At 43.5% G+C, this 24,065-nt stretch overlaps 1 protein-coding gene across 1 annotated transcript in view; it reads left to right on the top strand.

Annotated features, from left to right (window-relative positions):
• The first annotated feature begins 3,365 nt into the window (after positions 1-3,365).
• The window catches only part of ccndbp1 (cyclin D-type binding-protein 1), a 43,694-nt gene continuing 22,994 nt past the window's right edge, over positions 3,366-24,065 (top strand). Inside the window, exons 1-6 of the mRNA XM_068048136.1 lie at positions 3,366-3,524; positions 12,187-12,246; positions 13,201-13,280; positions 13,368-13,449; positions 15,124-15,220; positions 23,475-23,548. Coding sequence (XP_067904237.1) covers positions 3,407-3,524; positions 12,187-12,246; positions 13,201-13,280; positions 13,368-13,449; positions 15,124-15,220; positions 23,475-23,548 — 511 coding nt within the window. The 5' untranslated portion in view covers positions 3,366-3,406. The remainder of the gene's footprint in view (positions 3,525-12,186; positions 12,247-13,200; positions 13,281-13,367; positions 13,450-15,123; positions 15,221-23,474; positions 23,549-24,065) is intronic.

Genomic DNA, 24,065 nt, shown 5'->3' with positions numbered 1-24,065 from the left:
AGGGTGACATAATATCACACCTAGGATAATATAACATAATATCACACCATGGGTGAGAACAGCACGGGATAGAGATAAATGGGAAAGGCCTGAGGAGGGTTTCATCTTACAGTGGATGAACACAGCCTAAATGATGATGATGATGAACAATCATTGACCAACCACATGATTTATAGATGGTTATTTAGGAGGCCATAAAAAGAAGTCAAAACCAAATGAACACAATATAAACACCCAGAGGAGCTGAATTTAAATTTAGCATTCAGTTTTCGTTTAATACACCTACTAGGGCTGATTCAAAACATACATTGCTAAGTCAATAGAAATGAAAAAATCTGTAAAACTCTATGACTCTAAATGAGAGAGATGTATAATGGGCGGCTGATCCCATAGCATCCCACTTACACGATTGCCCAAAGTCAAAATTACCGCTCCTGTTTCTATGGTAAAATTATTCGTTTGATAACGTGATTGTGACAGTCCACGTTATTAAGCACAGAGGCCTAAAGTCTACAAAAGTAAGATACTGTGAATGCTGGAAATCTGAAATAAAAACAGAAAATGATGGAAATATTCAACAGGTCAGGCAGCATCTGTGTAGAGAGAAACAGAGTTAATGTTTCAGGTCTGTGACCTTTCATCAGAACTAGGAAAAATTAGAAATATAATCAGTTTTGAGCAAGTGAAAGGTGGGAGGGTGGGAAGAAGAACAAAAGGGAAGGTCTGTGATAGGGTGGAGAGCAGGAGAGATTAAATGACAAAAGGTTTCATGGTGCAAGGACAAAGAGAGTGATAATGGTCAAGTAAAAAATCAAAATATGTGTGTTGAGGTGGTGTGAATGGCAGGATTGTTGCTGTTCGAATGCAAAGTCAAGGAAATAAGAAAGAAATTAGAGAGTAAAAAAACAAACCAGCAAAGAAACACGAAACAAAATGGGGCTGAAGTTATGATCTAAAATTGTTCAACTCAGTGTTGAGTCCGGAAGGTTGTAAAATGCCTAATCAAAAGATGAGGTGCTGTTCCTCGAGATTATGTTGAGCTTCATTGGAACACTGCAGGAGGCCAATGACAGCAAGGTCAGAGTGGGAGTGGAACAGAGAATTAAAATGACAGGCAACTTCAAGCTCGGAGTGATGCTTGCAAACTGAATGGAGGCATTCTGCAAAATGGTCACCCAAACTGCATTTGGCCTCCCCAATGAAGTTGGGTGGACGGGGGTGGGGGGGTGGGGGGGGGGTGGTGTTGGTGGTGTTGCATATTGTGAATAGCGAATACAATACACTAAATTGAAAGAAGCACAAGTAAAACACTGCTTCGCCTGAAAGGAATGTTTGGGACTTTGGGTAAGCAGGGAGGAGATAAGAGGGGAGGTGTTACAATCTCCTGCACCTGCATGCAACGGGGCCATGGAAAAGGAAGTGAGTGTTGGGATGATTGAAGAATGGGCTAGGGTTTTGCAGAGGGAATGATTCCTTTATCAAGGCTGAAAGGGGTAGAGATGATGTGTTTTGTGATGGTGTTATGGTATTACGTTGGAGGTGGTGGAAATGGCGGAGGATGATCTGTTGAATGCGGAGACTAATGAGGTGGAAGGTGAAGACAAGGGGAAGCCTAACAGTTCTGAGGTTGGGGGTTGGGGGGAAGGGGTGAGAGCAGAAGTGCTGGAAATTAAATAGATGTGGTCGAGGACCCTGTCAACCATGGCAGGGCAAATCCTCAGTTGTTGTCCGTTGGTGGCATCATCTGCAAACATAGAGTCAAATTCCAACTGTATACTGACACGACCCAGCTCTGATCTTTCTACCCCTCCACTACCTCTATGTTGTCAGACATGCTTGTCTGATGTCTATTTGAATAAGCTGCAATTAACATTGTTTAACATTAGAAAGACTGAAGTCATTTTCTTTGACACACATCACAAACTTCATGCACCACCTTACCTGGTCACAGTCTAAGATGGAGCCAGACTGTGCTCAATCAACAGACCTATCAAGTTGTGCTTCTAAGTCTGCAATCTCTCCATTACAACGACTGGTTACTTTCTCCTTTAAGGCTTACCTTAAACATTGTCAGAAACCCAGCCTTAATTCAATTTGAAACAAAATTTGCCAACAAAACTCAGTGAGAGGTTAATTTTGTGGAGAAATGACATTGCGCGGAGAATTGTACATCACAAGGTTAACTGGATGAAGGAAGGCATTCCGCCCATCTTAATCCATCCATCCGGAATGGCCCTGCAGTACCCAGTTGTCCTACAGCAGTCCCAGGTATGACCCCAGAAACCTTCCCTCATTCCAGCCTTGACCTGCCTCTCATAGATGAGGAAATGTGATCAGGTTTGGGAGCAAAGTGATTGGAGCCAGCACTGGAAAATTAGTGAAGGGAGGGGAATAAAACAGAAAATGCTGGGTACACCTATCGTGTCAGACAGCCTGTGTGGAGAGAGAAACAGAGTCAATGAACTTTCATCAGAAAGATACAGGGAAAGAAGAAGGGTCACTGACCCGAAACGTTAACTCTGCTTCTCTTTCCACAGATGCTGCCAGACCTGCTGAGTGATTCCAGCATTTCTTGTTTTTGTTTCAGATTTCCAGCATCCGCAGTATTTTGCTTTTATTTATATGAATAAAAGGGATGTCTGTATTAGTGTGGAAGGCAGGAGGGAATAAATAATAAAAGTGATGGTGGTGCAAGGCAAAAGGAAATAATTGGACTGAAAACACGAAAGCTGGGTCTCCAGGAAGTGTAAATGGAAACATACAGAATCATTACTAAGAACCTGAAATGTTAACTCTGTTACTCTCTTTGCAGTTGCTGCCAAACCTGCTGAGTATTTCCCGCATTTCTGCTCAGATTTCCAGCATGTTATTTTTTGCTTGCTTTTGATGGCAATTAAGAGCCCTGGCCCCTCCCTGGATGTTTGGCCTGGCCTGGCCTGGCCTGGCCCGCCCCTTCTGGTTGCCCTGCCCTGCCCCTTATCAGGCTCAGTCATTTCCGATTGCCGCGCCTTTTATCCGGACCTGCCCCGCCCCTTCCATTGTCCCGCTCACCAGCCGCGCCCCTTTACATTGTCCCGCCCCTTATATTATCCCGATCACTGGTCCCGCCCCTTCATATCATCCCGCCCACCAGCTCCACGGGTTCCCATTGTCCCGTCCACTGGTCCCGCCCCTTCACATTGTCCCGCCCACTAGTTCCGCCCCTTCCCATTGTCCCGCTCACCAGCCCCACCCCTTCAGATTTTGGCCTACCCATCTCCCACTGTCTCGTCCACTAGCTCCTCCCTTCACATTGACCGTCCACTGGTCCCGCCCCTTTAAACTGCCCCTCCTACTGGCCCCGTCCCTTCACATTGCCCCGCCCCCCTCCCCACTGTCTCTGCCCATTTCCGACTGTGCGTGGAAGATGGAGGAGCACGAATCAGCCGAGGTGGAGAATCTTGGTTTGGAGACAGGAGAGGATTTGCGGCTGCCTCTGCGGAACCTGGTGCAGGGCCTAAGGGAGGTAGTGTCGCAGCTGCGAGGTGAGTGAGGAGAGCGGGCAGCTCCAGGGCCGCAGGCCTCCGGATCCCTGGTCTTGAGTGGTTGTAGTGCCCGGGCGGCTGTTGTAAGAGGAGTCTCCAGGCCTCGGTGTGGGAGGATGGAGGACCCTCGCTGTGTTTCTGGATAAATGAAGGCTGTTTGTGGATTTCCAGTCGCCGGGACACTCAGCACCGGTTGCAAAACTTTAGTAACAGCGAGGGAACTATGAAGTGGGCTAGACACGGCTCTGGGAGCCCACAGCTGGCTTTAGACTGCACAGAAAGTTCGGAGCCAGACCACAGGCTCCTGAAAACCGAATTAACTGAAGATTATTGTAAAAGAAACTTGACATTTCAGGTATAGGCAGTAGAGAGGGAGTTATCGGCTGGGATCTAATGGAGGGCTGTCAGTTGTCCATGTTTGTAAACTGAAAGCAAAATACTGCGAATGCTGGAAACCTGAAATAAAAACAAAAGTACTGGAACTTCTCAACAGGTCAACAGCCTCTAGACAGAAAAGCAGAGTCGGTGACCTTTCATCAGAATTGGCCTCATTGTCTGAGCTTGTGATCGATGTTGAGATCAATCTTCGCAAAGTTTATGCATGTTAGTGTCCTCAGGTGAGAACAGGATTGGGCTCAGCTATGATTTCCTTCCCCTTTTAAATAGTCCACCTATTTCTCTCTAAGCTTGTGTGTCAGATGAGACCCCATAGGTTGGGAGTGTGGGGGGGGGGGGGGGGGGGGGGGGTGGGTGGGGAGGAGGGGATTGGTGTGGTGGTATTTGGGTGGATACTGGAGGACTGGCAATTGTGGACATCAATGAGACAAGACCACAGGAGAGAGAATTTTGAGGAGGTGGAGGATACTGGGGAGTGAAGCACAGGGGACCATCTAATTGTGTTTAGGTGTTTTATATAGAGATCTGGGAGAGTGTAAGTTTGAAAATTAATCAAAGGACTTTGCTTTGTTGATTTACCAGCCAGGATTATTGTGTGTGTGGGGGGGGGAGTTGGTGGGATGTGTACATCTCCAGCAGGACAAGAGGAAACCTCTGCCCATCACACAGCCCCATGACCCTGGCTGAATTTCTGACCCTGGGGTCATTTACGTATGGAAGGCGGGCTGTACAGAGTTGTACTGGAATTCGGCAGGAACTAACAGTGGAAAGCCTTAGAGGCCTGTATTATGATACCACATTTTTCAGAAGGATATATAAGCTGTAGCTTTAACTGTGTATGGGTTTACAATTGAAAAAGATTTGGAATAATTTTATGAGCCAACCCACCTACCGATTATAACTTTTTTGAAGTGTTTCGAAACAGACTTTATTGTTTATTATCTTGTAAAATAATATAACCTGTAAGGTTAACTATTGGTGTGCTGACTAAAATCTTGTTTTGCAGTCACATTACAATTAGTGCATCAATAATGTTACGACCAGGTGAGAAGGGGTCTAGGGGTTCCTTCTTAGCCTTTGTCTGGTTTAACTGTAACAGGGTTTATTTTTAAAACACCGTGTTTTTAGCTCCCCCCTCAGTGAATCTTTGTTAACCGCTTTCCAATTGTAAGGCAAAGAAATCAATCAAGACAGGTTTTCTTAGAATTAAACAAGAAAGTGGAAGTTTATTAATCTTAAACTCTAATTTGGATAACGACTATGAATATGTGATGCGACCACGCTAGCATGCATACACGATAAACACGTACGCAGATAGAGATAGAAAAGGTAGAAGGAATAAAAGGGAAAAGTTTGAGGCAATATTTGGTAGTTACAGTCCTTTGAGTTTGATGTTGAGTTTTTGGGTGCCGGTCAGTCTTGCTGTTCATTGGGGTCCAGTGCAATCTTAAACTTGTTTCAATGTAGGAGTCTTTTCTTTCTTGAGGTTTACGTGTCTTCAGTGGGTCCGGAGGCTTGGGGGAAGGAGAGAGAGATCTCTTGTTCTAACTTCAGTTGCAAACTCTGCACTCTGAATTCAAACTGTCTTGTGTCTAGTTCAAAAGCCTGCGTCAGCCAGTCAGTCATGTGACCAGCTGGTTTAACCAGTCCTGTCTTTGTGGATTGTATCATTTTAGCAGACCCTGGAATGCGAGCTTCCTTACACCTTCAGTGTCTGCGGTTCAACATCCATTTGGGTTCATTGGACCACGGAGTAGTTCTTTGTCTCCACAAGCACCGTCTCTTAGTATGCAAATGTCCTCCAGTCAAAGGTCTGGTGATCTCTTTAACAAGTCATTTCTTTACTCCAGCAACAGTTTAAAATTAATGTTCATATGGCAAAATTAATATGTCTCATTCTTGGCAGGTGGGGGTCTTCATGAGAATAATAACAACAACTTGTATTTATATCACACTTTTAACATAATAAAATGTCCCAAGGTATTTCACAGGAGCAATATAAAGCAATACTTAGGGCAGATGATCAAAAACATGGTGAGAGACGGGTGTTAAGGAGGGTCTGAAAGGATGAAAGTGAGGTAGAGTGGAGAGGTTTAGGGGGAAAATTCCAGAGCTTGGGGCCCAGGCAACTAAAGGCACAACCACCAGTGATGGAGCAGTTAAAATTAAGAATGCTCGGAGGGCAGAATTGAAGGAATGTGGATATATTGGAGGGTTGTGGGGCTGGAGGAAATTAGAGATAGGGTGGGGCGAGGCCATCCAGTGATTTGAAAACATGTCGGCTGGAATTTTGGGCGCCCCCAAAGAGCGGGAAGGTAGTGGGGTTTGGGGGGTGTAAAATAGCGCAGGAGGCTTGGCGGGGCCCTTCTTAACCTGCTCCGCCTCAGCTGCCACTTTAGGCGGTGAAAAATGGCCCACCTGCCCCAGGCCAATCAAGGCCCTTAACTGGCCACTTAAGGGCCTCCGCCCGCTGCCACAGGGATTTTACCCGTGGCTGGTTGGGCACCCCAGGCCTGAAAGAAGCCGCCTGATAAAAACAGGCAGCTCTCTGACGTCCTGGTGGGGGGGGGGGGGCCTGATCATCAGGCACCCTGTGCCCAACGGAGGGCCGCCCCTGCTGCCCCGACCATCCACAACACGTCCCCCCAATCGACCACCCTTGCCTCGCCGGGGCTCGACCGATCACTCCTGGCAAGGCACCAAAAACTTACCTTTGTTCCAGGCTCCCTGACATCATCTTTGCAGTGGCTGGGTTGCAGACGCAGGAGTGGCCACCATTCCCTGTGGCGCTGCTGGGACTAAGCACTGCTGGCCCGCTGATTGGCTGGCAGCTCCATTAGGTGGGACTGGCTGCCTCAAGCGGGTGAACGTTCCGCCTCAGACCAATTAAAGGCCGGGGAACCGCAAAATGAGGATTGGATCCCCAGGCCAGATGGAGGCTGGGTCGTTACCAACCTTTCAGTCGTTGGACGGCTCCCATCCGCCGAGGGAAAAGTCCTGGCCATCATCAGGTTTAATTGTATTGTTGCAGTATTCCATGCAGAGTTTCTTCCAACTGTTTTTTTCAGCTTCTTTTGGCATGCCATTGCTATTTAATGGTATAGTTAGTACCTGCATGACTTTTTTATTCAGCTTTCGAAAACTTTATGTTGGGTTTGTTATGAAAAGTTTTTTTTGTTTTGTCATTCAGGCCCCCACCTGCCAAGAATGAGGCACATTGGTTTTGTCATTTGAATATTGATTTTGAACTGTTGCTGGAGCGAGGAAATGACTTGTTGAACAGATCAGCCATGGCTGGAAAAAACATTTGCATACTAACAGACAGTGCTTGTGTAGACAAAGGACCGTTCCCTGACGCATTCAACCCACAATGGTTGTTGATCACTGGACAGTGAGGGGAGGGGAGAGCGCATTCCAGGGCCTGCTGGAATGATGCATTTCACAGGGGCCAGGACTGGTTGGACTGTCTGGTCACATGACTAGCTGGCTGTTCCAGGGTTTTTGAACTAGCCACAGAGAGTTTGGAGAAAGATTGTTTGCTCCTGGACTGAGAAGATCGCTCCTGTCTGCTTCCATCTCTTTCTCACAAGCCTCTGAATCCACTGAAGACGCATGAAACCCCAAGAGAGAAAAGTCTCCTACAGCGAACAAGGTTTAAGAAGAATACTGGGCCACAACTAAAAGCATTTTCTACCTACAATCAAGGAATCTACAGTGAGCTCGCTGAACCGTAACAAAAACTCTTCAGATATTGCCTCAAACTTTTCCACTTTATTTTTTTCTGCTCTTTTCTGTCTCTATCTGCATGTGTGTATCGCGTATGTATGCTAGCATGGGTGCATCATATATCCATAGGTGTTAACCAAATTAGAGTTTAATAAATTTCAACCTTTTTACTTTAAACCTAAGAAAACCTGTTTGTGTGCTGGTTTCTTTGCCTTATAATTGGAAAGCGGTGAACAAGGATTCACCAAGGGGGAGCTAAAAACACGATGTGTTTAATATTAAACCCTGTTACAGTAAGACCAAGTGAAGGCTAAGGGGGTCCCCTCGACCCCTTTCTCACCGGGTCATAACAGAACAAATTTCTCTGCTTTTCCAACTGCCTGTCTGTAAATAGATTAGTGATTGAGTTTTTTCCCTCCCTCGAACCCTGATAACGACCGCAGCAACAGCACAGCTGTTCAAGTGAAACCAAAGAATTAGCGTTTTTTTTTACACACTCTTAAACTCAGGAAGGGGCTTAACTTCACCACGCATGCTTACAAACATACAGGGTTAGGTTAAAGGTATATAAAGGCAAGGACATTTATTAAATAGAACTATAAACTAACATGAATTTTAGTTAAAACTAGTGTCCTTTTAAATGATCAAAAAGTCCAATAATTGGAGGTCACCGACTGGAAATGCTGAACTGGGGAGGAACTGTTGGAAATATCTCTTCTCTTACAAATTTCTTCTTCTTTGCACTCCCAAAGGTAAATGGAGGTAGCTTAATTTTGCTGAAGTTACCTTTTTCTTAGATGGCGATGAAGCTAGCAGAAAGCAGGTTTTCTTGCTTTATTTGCAGACTGTGTCTTGAATTTTTGTCATTGTTTGCATGCAATAGACAGCTAAGCGATCCCATAACCAACGGATCAGATCTAAGCTCTTCAGTCCTGCCACATCCAGCCGTGAATGGTGGTGGACAATTAAATAACTAACTGGAGGAGGTGGCTCCACAAATATCCCCATCCTCAATGATGGGGGAGCCCAGCACATCAGTGCGAAAGATAAGGCTGAAGCATTTGCAACAGTCTTCAGCCAGAAGTGCTGAGTTGATGATTCATCTCGGCCCACTCCTGAAGTCTCCAGCATTACAGATGCCAGACTTCAGCCAATTCAATTTACTCCACGTGATATCAAGAAACAACTGAAGGCACTGGATACTGCAAAGGCTATGGGTCCTGACAATATTCCGGCAATAGTACTGAAGACCTGTGCTGCAGAACTTGCCGCACCTCGAGCCAAGCTGTTCCAGTATAGCTACAACACTGGCATCTATCCGGCAATGTGGAAAATTGCCCAGGTATGTCCTGTACACAAAAAGTAGGACAAGTCCAACATGGCCAATTACCGCCCCATCAGTCTACTCTCAATCGTCAGTAAAGTGATGGAAGGTGTCATCAAGCAGCACTTGCTGAGCAGTAACCTGCTCAGTGATGCTCAGTTTGGGTTCCGCCAGGGCCACTCGGCTCCTGACCTCATTACAGCCTTGGTACAAACAGGGACAAAAGAGCTGAACTCAAGCAGCATTTGATCGAATGTGGCATCAAGGAACCCCAGCAAAACTGGAGTCAATGGGAATCAGAGGGAAAACTCTCCGCTGGTTGGAGTCATACCGAGCGCAAAGGAAGATGGCTGTGGTTGTTGGAGGTCAATCATCTGAGCTCCAGGGCATTACTACAGGAGTTCCTCAGGGTAGTGTCCTAGGCACAACCATCTTCAGCTGCTTCATCAATGACCTTCCTTCAATCATAAGGTCAAAGTGGGGATGTTCGCTGATTGCGCAATGTTCATCACCATTTGCGGCGACTCAAATACTGAAGCAGTCCGTGTAGAAATTCAGCAAGACCTGGACAATATCCAGGCTTGGGCTGATATGTGGCAAGTAACATTCGCGCCACACAAGTGCCAGGCAATGACCATCTCCAACAAGAGAGAATCTAACCATCTCCCCTTGACATTCAATGGCATTACCATCGCTGAATCCTCCACTATCAACATCCTAGGGGCTATCATTGACCAGAAACTGAACTGGAGTAGCCATATAAATACCTTGGCTACAAGAGCAGGTCAGAGGCTAGGAATCCTGTGGCGAGTCACTCCTCTCCTGACTCCACAAAGCCTGTCTACCGTCTACAAGGCATAAGTCAGGAGTGTGATGGAATACTCTCCACTTGCCAGGATGGGTGCAGCTCCAACAACACTCAAGAAGCTCGACATCATCCAGAACAAAGCAGCCCGCTTGATTGGCACCCCATCCATAAACATTCACACCCTCCATCACCGATGCACAGTGGCAGCAGCAGTGATTACCATCTCCAAGATGCACTGCAGCAATGCACCAAGGCTCCTTAGACAGCACCTTCCAAACCTGTGACCTCTACCACCTCGAAGGACAAGAGCAGCAGATTCATGGGAACATCACCACTTGCAGGTTCCTGTCCAAGTAACACACCATCCTGACTTGGAACTGTATCGCCGTTCCTTCACTGTCGCTGGGTCAAAATCCTGGAACTCCCTTCCTAACAGCACTGTGGGTGTACCTACCTCACATGGACTGCAGTAGTTCAAGAAGGCAGCTCACCACCACCTTCTCAAGAGCAGTTAGGGATGGGCAATAAATGCTGGCATAGCCAGTGACGCCCACATCCCATGAATGAATTTAAAAAAAAAAAATGGTTGGCATTAATACTCAAATACTCAAAACACAATTTACAGTGGGTTCTCATCTATTCGCGACAGGATTGTTGCAGAAGTGGAAAACCCTCGTGTCTCACTTGTTTGGGAATTGGAAGTTGCCATAACATTGTCTAAACTCATTTTAAAATAAAACTGAGAACACTAATGTCTCAAAAAAAAATCTTATGGAGGTCCAGGTTTTTATAAAGACATTTTTCTCTCAATGTGCACAGAGAGAATGGCCTGGAGGTTGTTTTTGCTCAAATCTTTGAAGGTGGCAGAAGATATTAATGAAGTAGTTAATAAAGCACATAGATCCTGGGCTTTATAAATAGAAGCAAAGAGTGCAAAATGCAGGAAGCTATGCTAAATCTATATAAAATACAAAGTGATTCTTGACAACGCAGCCGGCGGGGACATCGTCCAACTGCGCCAACCTGCACACATGTGTAAGCGGGCTCTTGCTCTCTGCGCGTGCGCTGCGTTCTGCACTGCCAGGACGCGTTGGCGCATGTGCAGCTGATGTCACGTAAATTGCCAGGACTGGTACACGCGTGCCCAGATGATATCGCATAACGCTGGAGCGAGCAAGCAAAGAAGCGGGGAGAGAGCGGGCTTAGGGGGAGAAGTGGGGTTTGGGGGGGGTGGGTGTAAACTTTGGTGGCGGATGCGCTCTCCTCCTGCACCCCTGTCCACTCTCTTCCTGCCTCCACCCCCTCCCCGCCCGCACTCTCTGGCAATTGCCCCCCTGCCTGTGCTCTCTGCCATTCCCTGCCCGCCCGCTCACTCCGGCCATTCTCTTTCCCCCCCCCCACCCTTGCTCTCTCTGGTCATTCCCCAGCAAGCCAATCTCTCTGGCCATTGTGTGCTGTTATGTGTTTTCGTTGCCTTTGTGTGATTATTTGAGCAGCGCCATCTTTAGTCCTGGCAGCTGCCTGAACGTCGCTGACTGACGTTTTAGTCGAACAGGCTGCATTTGTGCATTTGCCAGTGCAGCGCCACCTAGTGGCTGCATTGTCAGCAAACGCAGCCTATAAAATACTAGTTTGGTCCCAGCTGAAATATTGTGTCCAATTTTGGTTGCCACACTTTAGGAAGGACATGAAAGCTTTCGTGAGGGTACAGAAGAGATTCTTGGAATGAAGGATAACCGTTATGTTTATAGACTGGAGATGCAGGGATTGTTTTCCTTAGGACAGCAAAGGCTAAGAGGAGATTTAATAGAGGAGTTTAAAATCATGAAAGACTTACAGTGAATAGAAACTGTTTCCAATAGCTGAAAGGTCTATAACCAGAGGGCGCAGATTTAAGGTGAGGGGCAAAAGAATCAGAGGCGACATGAGAAAAATGTTCTTATGGACAAGTGGTTAGGATTTGAAATGCACAGCCCGATAAGGTGGTGGAAACCGATTCAGTAATAGTTTTCAAAAGGGAATTGGATAAATATTTGAAAGAGAAAAACATTGTGTGGATTTAGGGAAAGAGCAGTGGAGTGGGGCTAACTGGATTGCTTTTCAGAAGAGTTGGCCTAGATTCATTGAGTTGAATGGCCTCCTTCTGTGCTGTACTATTCTATGATTTTACTGTTGTTTTAACAGTTGTGTGTGCACTTCCAGCAGTGATCGCTGGAGCAAGAGCTCAGGCTGTTTTTCCCAGCCCTCCACCACCCACTTCTAGGACAGTGAGTCTATCTTTTGCACTTTAACCATCTTGGCTGAAATTGGATAACTCAGCATAAGTGGCATTTAATGTGATACACTTATGATTTTCTTAATCTGTAAAACCAAAACAGCCTGTTAATGCAAACTATTCTCTTTTGCAGAGGGAGAATCGTTATGGAAGTCTGAGGATTTTGACGTGCAGTTCTTCTGGAAAACTCTAGGTTTGATACTTGACGTATGAAGATGTGAGAAGAGATTACAGTGCTGAGTGCCTCAGTAACCTGTGGTGTTCTCCATATATACTGAAAATAATAGAGTGGGATGATTTTCAAAATCACCTTTTGCTAGATTTACTAGAGCTCAAAAAGGAAACTGGAATATTCACAACTTAAATTTTATACTGAAATGTTGACTGGAGTTTCAGCTTCACTATTTTGTATCTTGCATGAGTTGAACTATTAGCTGCATTCTCTAAATGTTTATGAATTGGAGGAAAGGCTTGCATTGTTGGGGGGGAAATTCATATTGCATTGAGGTATGTTTCCTGTGCATGTGATACACAGCATAGAAAACCAACCAACAGGCAAATGGTGATTGAAAGGATGTGGAGGAAATTAGTTTGCTCTAACTAGCATTAACTGTTCTCTTTGGTTTTGTTGTATTGGAACATTATTGTTCCTTTTCAATGTCAACATTTGTAGCAAGGTCATGTAGCCTATGACTGAATTGCACATTAGTAAAGCCATTCCTGCATTTATTTATCAATCCTAAAAGTAAACCTTTCAGTAAGTAGAGGCAGGTTGTTTAGTTTTAGTTGTTTGAGTTTTACAGTAAACATTGTAATTGAAAGAAAAGATAACTTCCAATTTAACCAATATACCACATGTGCTTATTATTTAATTCATAGAACCTTTTGTTAATGTTATTATAGAAATGGCTTCCATAGGTTTGACCTACAACTCTGCAAGCAAGTACAATGCAATGAAATACTTTTGGGGGAGAAAAGTCTGCAGTAACAATCCAAGCTCTGCCTCAATAATACATTTTAGATTTAAATTTGCATTGAGTAATCACCTGGCTAATTTCAGATTTGGTAGTAACAGCAACCGCTACTGAAACCATCAGTTTTTATTTTCCTGGAAAATTGCCTAACTTTTCCTAACTATTTCCTATAGGTGAGTGTTTTAAAGCAGTATCACATGAAGCAACGAAACTAAGTCTGACCTTTTCAAAACCACCCTTACCAGCTATACAAGTAAGTGCACAAGCTGAACCACAGATTATAATTCTTGCAATAAATGAAGCAGTGCTGTATTCCATTTACTGATGTTTTCTGTACTAGGACTGTCAGAAAGTCGCTGCTGAGTTTCAGAAAAGCATCCTTAATTTAGCCACTGTGTACTACTGGTTACCGAAGAGTCAAGGCAAGTGCTGCTGAAGAGCTACATATTTATCCATTGAGATGTTGTTAATGCTGTAATTTGTATATCCATGTGGCAGGAATGTACATTTTGTTTCACAGCTATAATAGCTGTTATTTTTATTCAGTGAATGTGACAAATGTTCTATTGCATTTTGTAAACTGAAAAGGCAAAGAATTGGAATTAGAAAGATGGTGGTGCCATGGTTCATAAAAATGGCGAACAGGCAGGCTGGGCTATTCCCTTGCTACAGAGAGAGAGTGGGTATCTCATTGGAATGCTGACCTTTCACTTCTGTAACCTCTCTACCAGCTGTTCTATGTGAAATGAGTTTGAATACTCCCAATCCAATTCCTAGTGTCATAGATCCATTTTTTGAATGTTTCAACATTACAAATTTGATGGCTGAAGGTCACAAACCATTTTACTTGGGTCTCCAAACCAGCCTACTGAGAAATCCATGCAAGTAAAATTTGCATTTGTATGACTGGGTATACATGCCTCCCTGTCAAATCATACTCCCTTCATATAAGTGCAGAACTCTTAGGCCAATGTTGGTGAAATTTGAGGGACTTTCAAATATGTGTAAAGTCGCTGCTGTATTTTAACTGGCTAAAGCCATGCAGCTTACCAGCACAAGGCAATAGTAAGCTTTCTTACTGGTAAGCTTAACTCTGCAATTGCTTATTCAAATTCAAGTCTTGAATGAGTCAAATTTTCCATCAACTTTGGAGGCAAAACCGAAGTCAGCCTTTTTACGTCTCCATACTCTTGCCTCAGATCTTGTATGTCTCTCCTCTTTTAACTCAATTAATCTCCCCAAATGCCATCTCTTGATCAGTAGTTTGGAACCTTGGATATGCTTTTTGATTTGAACATTTTTTTTTCTTTGAATCTGTTCTATTACCATAACCACCTTTGAAACACTGCCTGCTGGTTCCTTGTGCCCTTTGGTATCAATTTCAAAATCTTTGTTTTTATCTTCAAGTGCTTTCCAGCCTTGTCCCACCCAACCTCAATGACTTCCTTTAGTGCCTTGTCCCTGCTCATGCTCACTTCCTAAGGAACAAACAAATTACAAAGTGCCTAGTAATTAAATGGGTCCCAAAATATGTGGATTAGACATGTGAAACATCGAAACAGCAGACTGACTGACTGAAGTAATTTTTCCTTGAAGAATAATGACATCACCAATAACTGATAACCTTTCACAGAATTTGGTGTTATGTGTGAAGTTTGTCCACACAGCACGACCACAAATGCATCTTTATAACCACCTATCCAGTATATAATGCTTGGAGGAATGTATTTCTCATGGTGAAAATTCTCAGTGCTAGAGACTGAAAAGGTGATCCCATGCTCTTATTGGGGACCTCCTGTCAGAAATAAGATGACAGAATTGTGGTCCGCCTCTCCTTTTGAGGATCATTTTCCTGAGGGTGCAGGTTTTTCTCAACACTCCTGTATTAGAATACATAATAGAATATTGAAAAGTACCACTTTCTAAATAAAACTGTCCTTTTGAAAACTGATTTGAATGAGCTAGTCAAAAAGTATCTGACTTGTTGCTTTGTTAAACCTTCACTATAACATGCTTTGTGTTAGCTAAATGGTTGTAGGTAGAAATAATTGATCGTGGTTGATAAGAGAGGCTAATGGAGGTTACTTTTGCTCTAGGTGTGACTCTACGACGACTAGTTCGAGATGCCACAATGGACATAGTGGAGGGTGTTATTCAGCTATTGAATGTGATACTAAGCACACCACTTCAAAGGTGCAAACCTTCATATCTACATGATTCAGTGTTGAAAATCTGAAGATGTAAATAACAAACTTGCATTGTTATTTAAAATGTGATATCTGGCAGTACATGCAGGAGAACAAGAAATATCTTGCTGCAATATTATTCTTTTAAATTTTGGTAAACTTGTGTTTTTCTCTCCATGTTTCAATTTTTAACTGTGTGCTGATTTCACATACATAGTTCTTCAGAATCTGAGTATGCCTGTGGGTGCCTGGTTACAGAATGGACTGCCACTTAGAGTGCAATTATAGTCATACTTTTCCATTTGATGCAAAGTGGTTTTGGGTGTCCATCAATGCAAAAGTGGCAATATCAGTCAGAAGACCTACCTACCATATGTATTGAACTCCTGGTGGGAACCCCTCCAGTAGCTCCCTCTCTCAGTGCTTAGAGTTTCAAAGAGTGTACAAACAATTTTTATGATATGCTGCTCAATCAGGAGTAATTTATGATTTGCTGTCTGGTAGATATTGCATGTGTGACATGAGACAATTTGTACATTAGATGATGGGGAAGTGGAGGAAAAATTTAGACCATATTTTAATGAAGACAAGCTGAATTGGGATCTTGCATTTTATCAGTTGACAAGCATTGTTTCTTTTCTCAGTCATTCCAAAAAAAAGGCTTCCTGAAGAGTAATTTAGTGAAGGTCTAGTTTAAGCTCTGTGGTTCGCTGCAGCACCAGCTTTACTGACGTAGACACTAACCAGCCTTCTCGAAGTCTATAATGTTTATAAAAAATTGTTTGGAGTTACTTTTTTATATTCCTTCATAGGATGTGGGTGTCTTTGGCAAGGCCAGCATTTATTGTCCATCCCTGAATTCCTTGAGGAAGTGGTGATGAGCCACTTTCTTGTACAGCTTGCAGTCTGTGTGTTGTAGGTATATCTACAGTGTTGTTATTTAGGGAGTTGTGGGATTTTGACCAAGTGACAATGAAGGAATGGTGATATGTTTGCAAATCAGGATCAACTGTGACTTGGAGATGGTATTCCCATGCACCAGATTCCCTTGTCCTTCTAGATGGTAGAGGATGCAGATTTGGGAGGTGCTGTTGAAGAAGACTTAATGAGTTGCTGCAGTGCATCTTGTAGACTACACACTGCAGCCATGGTGTGCCAGTGGTGGAGGAAGTGAATGTTTAAGGTGGTGGGTCTCTTGCCACCTGCTGCAGGCCCAGTCTGGCAGCTATGTCCTTCGGGACTCAGCCAGCTTTGTCAATACTGCTTCTACCAAACCTTGGTGTTGGACATTGAAGTTCCCCATCCAGTGTACCTTCTGTGACCTTGCTGCTCTCAGTACTTCTAAATGGTTTTCAACATGGAGTACTGATTCATCATTCCTTTAAGGCAAAAGAAACCAATAGGGAAAGTGTGTCAGCCGTGGCTAACAAAGGAAGTTAAAGATAGTATTAGATCAAAGGGGGAGGCTTATAAAATTGCCAAAAAATGTCATAAGCTGGAAGATTGGGAGAATTTTAGAATTCAGCAAAGGAGGACAAAGAAATTAATAAAGACAGAGAGAATAGAATATGAATGTAAACTAGCAAGAATTGTAAATATGGATTGTAAAATATGCATTGATTAACACATGGGAATATGATACTATTGCTATTACTGAGACGTGGTTGAGGGAAGGGCAGGATTGGCAGTTTAATATCCTAGGGTATAGAATCTTCAGACGTGATAGGGAGAGGGTACAAGAGGAGGTGGTATTGCACTGTTGATCAAGGAGTCAATTACTGCAGTAAGGAGGGATGATATCTTAAAAGGTTCCTCTAATGAGGCCATATGGGTAGAACTTAAGAACAAAAAGGGGGCTATCACTTGGCTGGGAGTGCACTACAGGCCTCCAAACAGTCAGGCAGTGATAGAGGAGCAGATATGTAGGCAAATCTCAGAGCGGTGCAAGAATAATAGGGTAATAATAGTCGGGGATTTCAATTTCCCCTATATTAGAGGGGATAACATTAGTGCAAAAAGCTTGAAGGGGGTGGAATTCTTAAAAGTGCATTCAGGTGAGCTTTTTGAGCCAGTATGTAGAGAGTCCTGCAAGAGGAGGCGCGGTACTGGACGTAATCCTAGGGAATGAAGCCGGACAAGTGGTAGAAGTGTCAGTGGGGGAGCATTTCGGGGATAGTGACCATAACTCCAAGATTTAAGGTTGTTATGGAAAAGGACATAGAGGGAAGAGATAGCGAGGGCTCTGACATAAATTTCCAGATCCTCTCTGGCCACAGGAGAGGTGTCAGAGGACTGGAGGGCAGCAAATGTGGTACCATTATTCAAGAAGGGTAGCAGGGATAAACAAGGTAATTGTAGGCCTGTGAGTCTAACGTCAGTGGTAGGGAAATTGTTGGAAGGAATTCTGAGAGACAGGATTAATCTCCACTTGGAGAGGCAGGGATTGATCAGGGATAGTCAGCATGGCTTTGTCAGGGGGAGATCGTGTCTAACAAATTTGATTGAATTTTTCGAGGAGGTGACTAGAGGTGTAGATGAGGGTAAAGCAGTTGATGTAGTCTGCATGAACTTCAGTAAGGCTTTTGATAAGGTCCCGCATGGGAGATTGGTTAAGTAAGAGCCCATGGGATCCAGGGTAATTTGGTAAATTGGATTCAAAATTGGCTTAGTGGAACGAGGCATAGGGTGATGGTAGAGGGTTGTTTTTGCAAACGAAGGCCTGTGACCAGTGGGGTACCGCAGGGATCGGTGCTGGGATCCTTACTGTTTGTAGTGTACATTAATGATTTAGATGTGAATATAGGAGGTATGATCAGTAAGTTTGCAAACGACATGAAAATTGGTGGTGTCATAAATAGTGAGGAGGAAGGCCTTGGATTACAGGATGATGTAGATGGGTAGAGCTGTGGCAAATGGAGTTTAATCCTGAGAAGTGTGAGGTGATGCACTTTGGGAGGACTAACAAGGCAAGAGACCATGCAATGGATGGTAGGACCCTAGGGAGTACAGAGGGTCAGAAGGACCTTGGGTGCCTGTCCATAGATCACTGAAGGCAACAGCACAGGTAGATCAGGTGGTTAGGAAGGCATACGGGATACTTGTCTTTATTAGCCGAAGCATAGAATATAAGAGTAGGGAGGTTATGATGGAGCTGTATAAAATGCTGGTTAGGCTGCAGCTGGAGTGCTGTGTACCATTCTGGTCACCACACTTATAAGAAGGATGTGATTGCACTGGAGAGGGTGCAGAGTAGATTCACCAGGATGTTGCCTGGGCTGGAGCATTTCAGTTATGAAGAGAGACTGGATAGGTTGGGGTTGTGTTCGTTGGAGCGGAGAAGGCTGAGGGGGGGACCTGATTGAAATATACAAAATTATGAGGGACATTGATAGGATAGATCAATAACTAGGGGGCATAGATTTAAGATGAGGGGCAGGAGGTTTAGAGGGGAGTTGAGGAAAAATCTTTTCACCCAGAGGGTGGTTGGAATCTGGAACACACTACCTGAAGGGGTGGTAGAGGCAGGAACACTCATGACATTTAACTCACGTTCTCACCAAGTTTTGTGTCATCCACAAACTTGGAAATATTGCAATTGGTCCCCACATCCAAATCATTGACATAGATTGTGAACAGGTGGGGCCCAAGCACTGATCCTCACGGTACCCCACCTGTCACAGCCTGCCAACCTGAGAATGACCCATTTATTTCTACTCTCTGCTTTCTGCCTGTTACCCAATCCTCAATCCATGCTAATATATTAATGTGCTTTAAATTTGGCTTACTAACCTCCTATGTGGGACTTTATCAAAAGCCTTCTGAAAGTCCAAATACATATCCACTGGTTCCCCCCAACCACTGCCCCCCTTCACTTAAAACCTAATTCTTTTATAACCTTTGCTAGTTCTGATGAAAGGTCACAGACCTGAAACGTTAACTGCTTCTCTCTCCACAGATGCTGCCTGACCTGCTGAGTATTTCCAGCACTTTCTGTTTTTATTAAGGAAAGAAGGGAGGTGGGGTAGCAGTACTGATTAGTGAGAACATTACACTGCGGGAAAGAGAGGGTGTCCTAGAGGACACATTCTATTTGTTTAGAGGTACCATAAAATTACTGGGTATACGCTATAGGCCGCCATCTTATGGCGAAGATGTAGAGGAACAAACTTGCAAGGAAATTTGAGAGGTGCAAGAAGTGTCGGTGAGTTATAATAGAGGACTTTAATTATCCTAATATACGCAGGGATCATAATAGTGTCAAGGGCAGAGAAGGGGAAGCGCTTATGCAGTATGTGCAACAGAATTTTCTAGATCGGTATGTTTTTGGCCCAATGAGCAAGAAGAGACAGCTGGATCTGGTTGTGGGGAACAAGGTGGATCAAGTGTATGTAGGGGAACATTTAGGGGACAGTGATCATAGTATCATGAGTATAGGTTAGCTATGGAAAAAGGACAAGGAGCATTCCAGAGTAAAAATAATTAATTGGGGGAGGGCCAACTTCAGTGGGGTAAGAACAGATCTGGCCCAAGTAAACTGGAATCACAGATTGGCCAGCAAAATTCTAACAGAACAACGGGCTGTCTTTAAAGAGGAGATAGCTCAGGTACAGTTGAGGTAAATTCCTATGCGGAGGAAAGGTTGGACAAACAAATCCAGAGCTCCCTGGATGACGGCCGTGATACAGTTAGATAAAGCAGAAAAAGGTGCACATGATGGATGTCAGGTGGTTAATACAAGTGAGAACCAGGCTGAAAGTTCAGAAGGAAAGTGAAAAAAAGAAATGAGAAGCAAAGAGAGAGTATGAGAAGAAAGTGGCAGCCAACATTAAAGGGAATCCAAAAGCCTACTATATACATATAACTAGTAAAAGGGTGATAAAAAGAGGAATGGGACTGATTCGGGACCAAAAAGTGGATTTACGCATTGAGGCGGGGGGATGGCTGAGATACTAAATGAGTACTTTGCATCTATCTTTACCAAGGAAGAAATAAGTCTTGTAAGGTTTAGAGCATTTTCCATCACTTATTTTTATGAATAGCTTTCAGCAAGAAACTCATGTCAAGGCTTGACTACAAGGCATGATGGACAGGCTTCACTGAAGTAAGTCACTGAATAGCTGTTTAGTTCTGAATTGATATTTGGAAAACATGTTTTTCTGCACTTATGTAAGAACAAGAATAAAAAGGTTCAAGGAGTCTCGGTAGTTGAGACACTGGGTGAGCTAAAAATTGATAGAGGAGGTATTGGATCGGCTGGCTATGCTTAAAGTTGATTAGTCACCAGGGCCGGATGAGATGCAGCCAAGCATACTGAGACAAGTAAGGGTGGAAATTACAGAGGCACTGGCCATAATCCAATTCTCCTCAGATACAGGGGTAGTGCCTGTGGACTAGAGAATTGTAAATGTTACGCCCTTGTTCAAAAAAGGGTCTAAGGATAAGCCCAGCAACTACAGGCCAGTCAATTTAACCTTGATGGTGGGAAAGCTTTTAGAAACGATAATTTAGGACAAAATTAACAGTCACTTGGACAAATGTGGATTAATTGAGGAAAGCCAGCACTGATTTGTTAAGGGCAAATCGTGTTTAGTTTTGTTGAGGTAATAGTGAAGGATGAGAGTAATGCAGTTGATGTAGTGTTCGTGGATTTCTAAAAGGCATTTTTATAAAGTGCCACAAAACAGGCCTGTCAGCAAAGTTCAAGCCCATGGAATGAAAGGGACAGTGGCAACATGAATATGCAGTTGGCTGAGTGACAGGAAACAGAGTAGTGGTGAATGGTTGATTTTTCGGTTGGACGAAGAAATAGAGTACGGTTCCCCAGGGATCGGTATTCGGACCACTGCTTTTCTTGATCTATATTAATGACCTAGACTTGGGTGTGCTGGGCACAATTTCGAAAATTGCAGATGATGCAAAGCTTGGAAGTATTATGAACTGAGGAGGATAGTAATAAACTTCAAGAGGACTTAGACTGGCTGGTGGAATGGATGGACAAGTGACATTAAATTTAAGGCAGAGAAGTGTGAAGTGATTCATTTTTGTAGAAACAGCAAGGAGAAGCAATGCAAAATAAAGGGTACAATTCTAAGGGTGGGAGGGGATGAGTGGTGGGCGTGCAGGAGCAGAGGATCCTGGGGCTAAATGTGCACAAATCATTGAAGGTGGCAGGGTGGTTTGAGAAAGCAGTTAATAAAGCATACAGGATCCTGGGCTTTATAAATAGAGCAAAGAGTGCAAAAACAAGGAAGTTATGATGAAACTGTATAAAGCACTGGTTCAGCCTCAACTGAGGTATTGTGTCCAGTTCTGGACACCACACTTTAGGAAGGATGTGAAGGCATTAGAGAGGGTGCAGAAAAGCTTTACAAGAATGGTTCCAGGGATGAGGGACTTCAGTTATGTAGATAGACTGGAGAAGATGGGGTTGTTAAGGGGAGGTTTGTTAGAGGTGTTCAAAATCATAGGGGTCCGGACAGAGTAGATAGGGAGAAACCATTCCCATTGGTGGAAGGGTCGAGAACCAGAGGACACCGATTCAAGGTGATTGGCAAAAAAAAGCAACGACGCCATGAGGAAGACCTTTTTTATGCAGTGTGTAGTTAGTATCTGGATTGCGCTGCCTGAGAATGTGCTAGAGTTAGATTCAATTGTGGCTTTCTAAAGAGAATTGGATATTATCTTTAGCTAGAAAATTTGCGGGGCTATGGGGAAAAGGAGGGGGAGTGGGACTAGGTGAGTTGCCCTTGCAGAGAGAGAGCTGGCATAGACACGATGGGCTGAATGGCCGCTTCCTGTGCTGTAATGATTCTATGATATTTGACCTCAAGATGAGCATTCAACCTCATCCGTCCCATCACTAAGACCACCTCTTGCCAACTCCATAACATCACATGACTCTACCCCTGCCTCAGCTCATCTCCTGCAGGAACCCTCATCCATGCCTTTGTTACCTCTAGACTTGACTATTCCAAATCACTCCTGGCTGTCCTCCCACCTTGTATCCTTCGTAAACTTGAGGTTACCCAAAACTCTGCATCCCGGGTCCTTACTTGCACTAAGTCCTATTCACCCATCACCTCTGTGCTCATTGACGGTCAAGTTGTGCTTTGTTTTCAAATCCCTCAATATTGCTGGAAGTATGGTGAATACGCCAATGCAAAAGCAAAGTGCTGCGGACGCTGGAAATCTGAAATAAAAACAGGAAATGCTGGGAATACTAGTAGGTTAGGCAGCATCTGTGGAGAGACAAACAGAGTTAATGTTTCAGGTCAATGACCTTTCATTAGTTCTGACAAAAAGTCAATTGACCTGAAAGGCTAATTCTGTTTCTTTCTCCACAAATGCTGCCTGACCTGGCAAATACTTCTGTCAGTTTTAGCTTCTTGCAATACTCTGCCAATGAGCTATCTTTAGCGTAATAGAATAAATGCCATCAGAAAATAAATTTTTGCAATATAGATAATTTTAAACAAATGAAAAACATAAGATTGCAAGACCTATCTATGCACATTAAAGCATGGAAATTATGATCTCATTTTCTTTAGCTTTAATATAAGACAAAACAGCCCTAGTGAAAAGGTGACTTCAACTTTAAGAAATGATGTAATTGGCTATTCAGAGTTAGCCGTTGTGGTGGTCTTCTCAAGCTGGCACAGTGGAGCCCACTTAATGAAATTTAATCTCAACATTTTTTTTCAACATCTACTTTTGATTTTCAAGTGTCAGCGGTGGTCTAGTGGTAATGTCACTGGACTACTAATGTGAGGCCCAGGCTAGTACTCTGGGGACATGGGTTCGAATCTTACCAAGGCAGATGGTGAAATTTGAATTCAATTAATAAATATGGAATTAAAAAAAAAAAGCTAGTCTAATAGTGACCATGAAATCATTCTCGATTGTTGTAAAAGCCCATCTGGTTCACTAATATCCTTTCGGGAAGGAAATCTGCTGACTTTACCTGGTCTGGCCTGCATGTGACTCCAGACCCACAGCAATTTGGTTGACTCTTAACTGCCCTCTGAAAAGGCCTAGCCAGCCACTCAGTTCAAGGGCGAATAGGGATGGGCAATAAATGCTGGTCTCGCCAACGATGCCCACATCCCATGAACGAATAAGAAAAAAATGCACCATTTTATCCCTACTTGGTTATGTGCTGAAGAGTTTTTCTTTGGTGAAATGGAATTGATACCCATTTGGATATAATGTTTCTGTCCTGTTTTGCTTGATTTGTATGTAAAGCTTTGTTCTTTTGGTTTCAGTTTGTCACAGGACCAGCTGACATCCACAGGTGGAGTTTGGGAAGCTTGTGACCGGTTTTCTAAGATACCAAAAGGTAATGTAGATTTCAATATATAGTCTGAAGTGCATTTACTTTCTCTTTCTCCCCCTATCTCACCAATCATCTTGGCTGCAAATATTTCAATATTGAATATATTCTGCATGTGGAAAAGGAGGGCGGGGAGCAGGGAAAACATGTGGTTAGGAAACAGTCTAAATATCCTTGTGGTTTGTTGAACTGTGGATCATTTTATTAAAATGTTTTCTGTTCCGATAATTGGCTTTGCTTATAATTGAAATGAAAGTTCCATGTAAATGTCAGGTAGAGCTGAAAATTTATCATCTTTCATGTTAATCATGTTCAGCTGTCTGACTTTCTCACTGGAAATCCTTGTCTCCACAAAAAACTTTTACCATAATTATAGGCAGTTCATAAAAAATAGTCTGTGCTGTACTACTATTTTCTGAAGATATCATTTTCAGTAGAAATGTGTTTCCAGGAAAAGGTTAAAAATAAGAGCTGCTGTATATTTTAATACAACCTCAGTATCGTGGACATTCTGAACTATTGG

This window comes from Heterodontus francisci, chromosome 16, assembly GCF_036365525.1.
Source record: "Heterodontus francisci isolate sHetFra1 chromosome 16, sHetFra1.hap1, whole genome shotgun sequence".
Classification (NCBI taxonomy): domain Eukaryota; kingdom Metazoa; phylum Chordata; class Chondrichthyes; order Heterodontiformes; family Heterodontidae; genus Heterodontus; species Heterodontus francisci.
This window is presented reverse-complemented; position numbering and strand designations above follow the sequence as displayed.